This window comes from Octopus bimaculoides, chromosome 11 (assembly GCF_001194135.2).
Source record: "Octopus bimaculoides isolate UCB-OBI-ISO-001 chromosome 11, ASM119413v2, whole genome shotgun sequence".
NCBI classification, from domain to species: Eukaryota; Metazoa; Mollusca; class Cephalopoda; order Octopoda; family Octopodidae; genus Octopus; species Octopus bimaculoides.
This window is the reverse complement of record NC_068991.1, coordinates 71,009,914-71,020,467: the sequence shown is the minus strand read 5'-3', so window position 1 is coordinate 71,020,467 and position 10,554 is coordinate 71,009,914. Positions and strand designations below refer to the sequence as shown.

Sequence of the window (10,554 nt, the reverse complement as noted above, 5' to 3'; positions counted from 1 at the left end):
TATATATATATATATATATATATATATATATATATGTAATCTTTGTAAGAATCCCCTTAAAATGTTTTAGCTGTATCACACACATATCTCTCAAGTGTGTGTGTGTGTGAGTGAACCTTATAGCAACAGGGGCTCAGGACTTACAAGGAACTCCCTTTCAAGGCACTAGCAGTTGCTTACAACGAACACATACAGTGTGTATGTGTGTGTGTGTTGAACACATGAACTTGGTGAAATTTCACATGCGCGCGGGAAAAAAAAATATGCGCACACACACAAGGCACAACAGAAAGGGGGAGTGACATTATCGAGATCGCGATACGGGCGCGAACACACGTACACAGTTGTGACACGAGAAGAAAGGAAGAAGAGGGTGGTAAGAGTAAAAATAACGCGGGAGAGAGGGAGGGAGGAAGAGAGAGAGAAAAAGAGAGATAGGCAAAGCCTAACACACGCACACAGAGTGACAGAACATACACACACACATATATGTATATATATATGCGGAAGGTGAGCCAAGAGATTGACTAAGGAAAGAGGGGAGGGTCTTTATGTGGGTGTGTATGTGTGTACTGGCCGTTCGCCTATGTAAGCAAGCCTCTATGTAAGTATGTATGTAATTGTGTGTGTGTGTGTGTGAGAGAGAGAGAGAAAGAGAATCTCACGGACAGTAGGTAAATGGAACGACCGAACAAGCAGTAGGCAAACAGTGAAAAGCTATATCTATCTAGGAGAGAGAGAGAGAGAGAGAGAAGGGCAGGGCTTGAAAGAACAACCACCACCACCACATAATTATCACGGCTATACTACTATTACTACTACTACTACTACTGCCACGACGTTGAGACTCCACGTGAAAGAGATCATATCAAAGAAGGGAAACAATAAAAATAAGCAACCTTCTCCCCCTTTTCAACATACACATTGACCACAAACAAAAGCAAATATTTCCAACATAAATACACACACGCACATAAACATCGACACATACACATACTTATATACACACATACAACGATTTCTTTCATATTTCATACATATACAAACGTGTAGATTTTTACTGTGAGTTGGCCTTGTGTGAAATTATATGTGCGTGTGTGTCAACACAAGGGGGGCTCCTCTCACAGTAAATCCACACATACTACATAAGTAACAAAACAGGCCAGAATAAAGAGATTAAAATATTTTGAAAGTATTAGTAACACACACTCACACACACATGTCGCCGGCAATTATCATTCACGCACAGAATAAGGCAACTACACATGCTACGAAGAGAGTAAATTCTAACCAATTTTATTAGTTTTATATATGTATATATATGTCCGTAGTGTCCAATATTAGTTATCTCGGGCTTATAAGCACTGAAGATCTCCAACGGAAGAATCGAACCACAGGCGGGGTCGTTTTTCTTTCGATTATTTTCTCCCTTTTTTCAATATAAAAGAAAATACTTTAAGAATCGAATTAAGTTGTTTTAATTCGCGATCAAGAAGTAAATTCTGATAAAATACACATTCCTGGTTTACTGTGTCTATAATATATAAAAACACACGCACACGTTAGCAATGTGCTGGAGACTATCGCATGTCAAATATAGTGTATAGTTTTATTATACGGCCTTGTGGTACGGTATTTGGTTTTGGGCTCTTTACGTTCAGAGTTCGAATCCTACCGCCGCGGTCAACTTTGCTTTATATCCTTTTGACGTTCATAAAATAAGGTACAAGTTAAATATTACGGTAGGGAGAAAGTTGATATGTTTGCCTGTTCCCTTTAACACACGCATATATAAGAAATAATTGTGTGGGAACTTAGGTAAAATAGGATTAGTCGTAAAGCATTGATAACATGCGACCGTGTCTCGCACCCTCCTCTAATCTTAACAGAAATGTGTGTGTGAGCGGGTGTGAATGTGTGTGTGTGTTTAGGACAGACAAGTGTAAGTGAATTTTTGGAGGAAGGTATGACAGAAAGCGAAATGGAATGAAATAGTCTCTCTAAGCTTGTCGTACGTACATATGATACAACGCATGTGTGTCTGTGTAAGGCCAGCTTGTACAAATGAGCTCATTGCCACACACACACACATGATAGAGAGGGAGGCCAGCAGACACACAGACATTACGTAGAGAGCGAGAGAGATAGAGAGAGAAAGTGGGAGGGAGGGGTTCTTTTTTTTTTCGCACGGGGCGAAGTGGGAGTACGGTGGGGGAGGGTGTGACGACATACAACAAAAACAGCAGCAGCAGCAGCAACAACAACAACAACACCCTCCTCCCCCCCTCGAAAAATACCTGATGTGAAAAGAAAGGGGTTTTATACATCGTCGCTTCTTCTATCTTGTGAAATGTTACAGCTTTTGAAAGGAGTTCTATGTGTGTATATAAGAGAGAGAGATAGAGAGAGAGAGAGAGAAGAGACAAGGAAGAATATTAACAGGAATAACTACCCCAAAATACTGAAGAATTCGAGATTAATAGCTTTCATTGATATATATTCCAATGTGGTGCGCGCGCGTATGTATTATATATATATATATATATACACTACACACACAGTGAAAGTGTGTGTTTATTATATATATATATATATATATATACACTACACACAGTGAAAGTGTGTGTGTGTTTATTATACATACATTCACACATCACAAGAATATCGACACGAAATGTAAGATAAATAGAAGGTTAGCAGTTTGGGTCCATTAAGTTAAGAAATGTGTATATTACACACACACACACACACACACAGTATGTGTGTAATGCTGAATTTGCCCTCTTATAGAGTTACAACAATAAACAAAAAATAGCTGGTGATTCCGTGGAGGCTCTGGTACCAATATTTGCGACACAATAAACTATGAAACCGAATGCATGTGTTAATCGTGTTATAGATTTTTTTTTAAATGCGAAGCGAGAAATTATATAGTCCAGTCTTTTATTTACCGTTTGCAAAGACTAGGGGAAGAAACGTTTAAAATATCTCATTCTTCAACTGCTAGACCCCGAAAATAAAACGTTAACTATTCAGAAGGAAGGAAGACAAACGGTATATTATACCATTATATTAGAATTCTCAAGAACTGCTAGACCAAAACAGACAGACACACACGCAAAAAATGTTCTTTAGATACAGCAATGTTCTAACTAACCCCTTGTAAAGAATTCCATTTCAAAAACTGAAAACATATATATACACCCACCCACGTGTGAGTATATTTATAAATAAAGAGAGAAAAAACTGATGTTTATAAAGGCTATCACAATTATAGAACAATGAAATTCACTGCATTCATGTATTTTTTAGAAGAATCGGCAAATAAATAAATAAAAAATGTATTCTGTGCTTGTGAGAAAGAGCTGCCAACATCAGCGATTCGAATAACTAAAAAACGAGAACCGAGACACCAAGTAATTCGGGGGGAAAGGGAAAAAAACGACTTCCTCCAAGAGAAATCTCTTTCTCTTAAAACATTTATAGATGGCAAAAATTATTCTGTAATTATTAAGACTAGTATTTACATAGTTAGAAATACCAGCGCTTAGGAAAAAAGACGATTATTTAGTCTTTATTATTTTTTTTTGGTTAGCATTTACGCAAAAAAACATGAACAATAACGAGAGATGAAATGAAATAAGCAGAATAATAAAAAAAAAAAACAACAGCTTTAGTAATTTTCTTTTTTCAATTTGGTTCCATAATAAAGAGACATAGAATAACAGTTACTCGGAGTACACAGAAGACAAACCTGCATGTGGTCTGTTTTAGCAGTATTTTTTTGTGTTTGTTTTTTAATGAGACCATTTTTTTAGAGCGTTAGAATGGAATTTACAACAGCATCATTATCAAGAATAAGTAGAAGATATATGGAGTCCACCTCGATGCCAGAAAAGGCAGCAAGTCTTGACGAATGCATTTTTAGCCACAACTTTAAAAAATTAGTCTTCACAAACGTGTATGAAATAAGAGTAATACAAGAGATGGGTTTTTTTTTTCTCTTTTCGTGGGGGCGAGAATGCCTTCCTTTCTGTATGTATATATGTGAGTTCCACTCAACAAAGAAAAAGAGAGGACTATATTGAATAAGAGGGGAAAAGGAAAAAAAAATGAGGCCTACAAAAACATCAATTTGCTCCGATATTATTGTAAAGAGTGAGAGAGAGAGAGAGAGCATGTGCGTGTGTGTGAAAATAAAAACTAACAATTTCAGTAACAGAAATGGGAAAGAAAAAAAATATTATTTAAAAAAAGCTTGAAAAAAAAAATGCAGGGTATTTCCAAGGCACCTAATGTCTATAAATGGAAAACGATAGTTGAGGGATAATATTAAATTTTAACCTCGTTACTAGAAATACTTAAAGACCACGTGCGATGCCTAGCAGCGCCAGACAGACAGTGTGTGGATTTAGTTGTAGGGCTATGTTTGTGTGTGTGTGGATCTGATGGTTATGTGAGTGTGTGTGTCAGAAAACGATTGAGAGAAGTATAGAGGTGGGGGGGGACGATGGTGTTTTAACAAAATTATATATATATATATATATATATATATATATTGTCATACATATGGAGAAGAAAGTAGGCATGCAACGAGGGTGTGAGAGAATATATAAGTGATGTGTGTCTGTGAATTAAGTGACCAAACGATTACAAAAGACCATTAAAAAACGATCCAGTTTAGTTGAAACACAATTTAGTCCATGTCGAATGTTTCACACACTTGACAGTAACGCGTATATATGTATGTGTGGTGTGTATGTATAATATATCTATATATTGCAGGACTAGTGAATAGTTAAAAGAAAATATACAGCATGCGGGGGAGGGGCTAAACTAGGACATTTTATATATATGTATATATATATATACACTGACTAGATGAATAGTTGAATAATAGATTTAAAAAATATGTGAAGTTGAGGATGGGAGTGTGATAAAAAGCAGAGACGAACCAACAAACACACGAGACTTAACCACAGAATATATACACAAAACATAATTTACATATAATAATATGTAAATAATTTATATGTTATATATACATATATATATATATATTATATATATATATATATATATATATATACACACTCACATAGGCAATATGAAGAGGAATCAGAATATAAATAATAGTAACACAGAGAGATAAGGTTAGGTCTGAGTACATTAGGGATATATAAAAAAAAGGTTATATTAGGGAGTCAGGAAAAAAGCTATGTTACACACACACATGGCTCATATAACATACATTGTGTGTACTACAACAACAAAACACGTAATGTTATAGAGATTGGACTTTTCATTTATGAACATCGGGGGGGAGTACAGCATGGTTTTCCCCCCTAACATGATAATCATAAGTATTAGCCGTAGTTGTAGTAATATATTTACCCTTCTATTTTAAGTAACAAAGCAGAAATAGAGGAGTGTGTAGAAAGACAGCACTATCGGGTTATATATCTCACATGGTTCTGTGTCTTACAAACAATATACAGTTTACATCTAACAACATTGTTTATATAGTTTTAAGTACATGAATTCATGTTAAACATACATATATATTATGTGTGTTATGTGTTTTTCTCTCAATACCGATCGTAAATAATGTTTCATTAATGTACAAGCGTGTGTTTAATGAATGAGAGAGAAGTAGAGAATATATATACCAAAATAGATGCGTGTGCATATATATTACGTGATACAGAGAACGAGACAAAATTCACAGAGAAATATATATGGAAATGTATTTTGTAAATGCGAGGGAACAGTAATGAAACAGAAATATATGTTTATGTGAAGAAAATAGGGAAAAAAAGACAAGTGTGTGTGTATGGGAAGAGTGATAGAGTAAGACCGATGTGTATTGATATATGTGATGGAAAGAATGAAAGAGAATAAGAATTATAAATGTATATATACGTGTGTGTGTATGAATGAGAGAGGAATAAAACTCGATGTGTGTGAACGAGCAATTAGTATGTGTATGTATGTATGTATGAATGTATGTATGTATATATGTGAATGAGGGTGGGAGAGGAATTAGATAGAGTAATATGTGTGAATGAGGATAAAAGAGGGAGAGAAAGAAACTAAGAAAGATGTGTGTATATAAAACGAAAGGGAGAGAGAGAGAAATAAAGATTGTGTATGTGTGTGTGTGCATGCATGTGCTTCTAATGCTGTAACAGTTGCAGTTGTGAAGCTAACATAGTGTGGCCATAGTTGTCGTCCACCCTTCCTCTGACCAGAGGGAGGTGGCGGTCACACACACACACACGCAAGTGGAGATCTATGTAGGATCATAAGGAAAGTGTCGACTAATGTACAATATACGATATATAAGAGGGTGATAGAGCATCGACATTAAATAACAATATCGGGAAAACATATTTATGTACATTAAAAAGAAGAAAAAAAAGGCAGGGATAGAAAGAGAGATGGAAAGAAAGAAAAAAAGAAAGAAAGAGAGAGATGTAAGAATATTCGGACAAGACAGTGCCCAAGAAATATAATAGTACTAGCGACAACAGGTACTTACATGAATCAATGGTTTTCCTTTGCTGTGGTTTGCCCTGTTTCCTCCGTGACATGTTGCCAGACAGCTTCTAAAATATCTCGATCCGGACGACGGCTTTACATCTGGACAAAGAATAACAAGTAAGATGGCCGCGGTGTCTGCTGAATCATGGGAAACTTTCCCCCCGAGCACCTGCTGTGCGGCTCGCACTCCTTTCTTCTCTCTTAGTCCCAGGTCACGAACTGTCTGGCCACTACGGTTCACCGAAGGTCACTCACACTACCTCTTGACAGAGAGAGAGAGAGAGAGAGAGAGAGAGAGACAGAGGGAGTGTGACAGAGAGGGAGTGAGAGAAGAAAAAAATAAGGGAAGAGAGAAAGAGAGAGAGAGAGATTTCTCTCGTTATTTTTCCCCCCCAGGTCAGCAAGGATAGGAATGGAAGTTTGATGGGGCCCAGGCAGCAGTGCCCCCTCCTTCATATGCATATATACACACGCACGCACTCACACACACACACCAACATGTGTATAAATATATATACAGATATATATATATATATGAATATATATATATATGAGAGAGAGAAAGAGGGAGAGAGAGAGAGAAGAATGTATAGACACACACGACACACACCCCGATTTCCCCCCCTTATTATTCTTCACAATGGACAGTACATAAATATATATGTATATATGCGTGTGTGTTTGCGTGCGCGTATATATATTTGTGTGTGTATACAATTATATATGTAGATAGATATCCTTTTTTTCTTCTTTCTTCCTTAAATTCCTTTTCGTGATGGTAAATATATCTCCTTCTGGTTGTTGATGACGTCTCCTTGTAAGATGTATAACAGTAAGTATGTATATTTACATATATATATACATATATATATACATATATATATCGATATATGTTTGTTTGTGTGTGTGTGTGTGTTTGTGTGTGTATCAGTAAACTTTTTCCATCGCCATGTGACAAGCACAACACAACAACAACAAGTTTTCCAAAAAAAAAAAAAGACTTAAAAAGTGAACGGGTCCAAGTGAAATGATAACATAACAGCCGAATGAAACGGGTTGAGTGAAGACGAACCACGGCGAGAACTAGAGACAGACAGACAGAGAGAGAAGAAGAAGGAAGGAAAAAAAAAAGTTAAGCGAGCCAGGAGTACAGTTCAAAGTTGCGAGGGTCGTACAGCCACAGCCGTCACTGGCAGAAAAGAGTGTTTGGTGCCAGTACTACTACTGTTAAACGATCGATCTTGTTATGTTCGCATATATCTCTTGTTGTTACTGGTTCTGATGATGATGATGATTATAATAATACGGTGCTTTGGTTATTGTTTTTTGTAATTGCATATATATACATATATATATATACAAATATATATATATGTATATATATATATATATATATATATATATACTGTATCTATATTTATATATCCATATAATATAGGTACATGGGTGAATATTTTGTGTAGGGTTTCATATATGTGTATGTGTATGTGTATATATATATTTATATATATTGTGTGTGTAGAATATGTTCTTATATTTTCTTGCTTTTTTTTCTTGCTTTTTTTTCTTCTTTATCCAGTTTTTTCCATTAAAAAAAAACTGGCCGCTTGAAAGCCGTCAGCACGCCCTGAGAAGCGGCGGTCAACTGGAGTGAGGTGGACCGTACTGCTGGTTGAGGCAAATGACCTTCCCGCCCGGTACAGTCTATTCCTGACAGAGGGGTGGAAGCTTCTTTCTGTACAGTTGCCGCCTCTGGCTAGTTTTAGCAAAAATTAAACGATTTTGTTCTTCACGGCGAAAAAGAGGAAGTGTATATGTTTTTTCTCCATATCGTCTTTTACTTTCACACTTCTAATTTGGAATTTACTCATCCATTTGTTCTGTTCTTCCTGGTTTTAGAGGGGATTTCTTTTTCTACATCCTTTTCTTGTCCCCTTTTTAGCGTTTCAACTGGCTATTTTGGTGTTTTTACTCCCTTTTTTTTTATTTTCTTTAAATTCCCCTTTTCTTTTTTTATATATATTTTTTGTACTTTTTCACATCTTTCCCTTTTTCTCTCTCTCTCTCTCTTTCTCTTTCTCTCTCTCTCTCTGTCTGTCTTTCTTTCTATCACATTCTCTCTTTCATTTTCCCCTCTCTCACAGCAAATTTCTTCCTTCCTCCTTATTCCTCTCTTTCTCTTTCAAGGAGTCTTAATTCCCACTGTCATAAGTTCTTCCACATCCCTCCCTCTCTCCTTCTCTCTCTCTCTCTCTCTCTCTCTCTCTCTCTCTCTCTCTGTCCTTTTTATATCATCCCTTATTTGCTTGTTTCCTTTCTTCCTTTTACACAAAATTTGTTATACACGCAACAATCCTTTCTTATTAACACTCATCAATATATATCTATATATACATATATATATATATACTTTCGTTGTTACTTCCTGCTCTGTATTGTCTTCGTTTTCTCTCTAGCTTCGGTAAAATCCCTTAAAAATATTACATATATATATATATATATGTGTGTGTGTGTGTGTGTGTGTGTGTGTGATAAGAAATGTATGTTTATAAAAATTTACATAAATATATATTATATATTCTTGCTTGTTCGCTTTGATGTTGTTGCTGTTACTGTTGTTGTGGCTGTTGTTGTTGTTGTTGTTGTTGTTGTTGTTGATGTGAATTGTTTCTATTTGATATTATTTTTCTCTCGAAACGCACAACACACCCCCGGACGAACGTACGAACGAACGAACGAACGAAGTACTGCTGGACAGGTATATATGTATATATATGTATATATATATGTATGTATGTATGTATATAAGAATATAAAAGATTTTAAAAATGGGGAAACGGTAAAAAAAAAAAAAAGTAATAGAATAAAAAAAAGAAAAATACAACAAGACCAAGCAAACAAAATTAACGGTTAATGCCGACTGGAACGACAAAACTCAGGAAAATCACAAGATATTTTCCTTGTTATCACACTCTGTGGCGTTTTGGCAGCTAAGTTCTGAAGGACCAGATTAGAGGAGCAATCGATTTTAATGGCAAAAGTGACATCTCACTCTCCTGTACAGTTCCTCTGCTGTCTTGAAGAATTTCGTTCACATTTTTTTGTTTGTTTGTTTTAACTTGGTACTAAATGTTTTTTTGTTTGTTTGTTTTTTGTCATATGTATTTTATATATGTATATATTAGTATACACACATATATATACATATATATATATATTGCATTTTTTTTTTTACTATTTACTTATTTACTCTTTCACCAATTCTTGATATTTGTCTCTTTCTCTTTGTCTTTCTCCTCCATCTCTCTCTTTCTCTCTCTCCTCTTTTGTCTCTCTCTCTCTTTCTTACTACCCTTTACCACCCCTCTCTTTTTCTCTTTCTCTTTCTCTACTTAACTCTAACCAGCACTTAGTTCCCCCACCCTTTATTTCTCTCACCTCTAACCCTATACTTGTACACCACCTCCTTCTCCCGCTCCCTCCCTCCGTCTCTCTCTCTCTCTCTCTCTCTCATTCATTAATTCTTTCTTTCTTTCTTTCTTGCTTGCTTCATTTCCTCACACACGTTCTCTCTCTCTCTCTCACATTCACATAATACACAGAAACGTTCATATTTTGGTCCCTTCCAACACCAACGCTATCCGCCATTCACCCCTCCCACCTCTCCTGTCTTGTACATCATTTTGTCAGATTTCTCAAACACACACACACACACACACACCTCAAAATCCCTTCACTCTTTCATCTATCTCCACGCTCTCTCTCTCTCTCTCTCTCTCTCCCCCACATACATACACACAGTCGATCTCACAACATTGGTTTTTAAGTAAAGTTATATATAAAGACATTTGAACATTAAATTGCAGAATTATCCAACACACTTTCTTTTTTTCTGTTGAGTACCGTATTAATTTTTACAAAGAAACGGTTGATAGTGACTTCGAAAGTTCCGTTTACTAACCGTCATTATATATTCTCTTTTACCGTCTGTTATATTGAGATTTTTTCCTA

The 10,554-nt window shown here is 35.8% G+C and overlaps 1 protein-coding gene across 1 annotated transcript in view; it reads right to left on the bottom strand.

The window, feature by feature from the left end:
• LOC106871651 (B-cell lymphoma/leukemia 11A) overlaps positions 1 to 9,949 on the bottom strand; it is a 283,917-nt gene extending 273,968 nt beyond the window's left edge. Inside the window, exon 1 of the mRNA XM_052971922.1 lies at positions 6,542 to 9,949. Coding sequence (XP_052827882.1) covers positions 6,542 to 6,593 — 52 coding nt within the window. The 5' untranslated portion in view covers positions 6,594 to 9,949. The remainder of the gene's footprint in view (positions 1 to 6,541) is intronic.
• Positions 9,950 to 10,554: the final 605 nt, after the last annotated feature.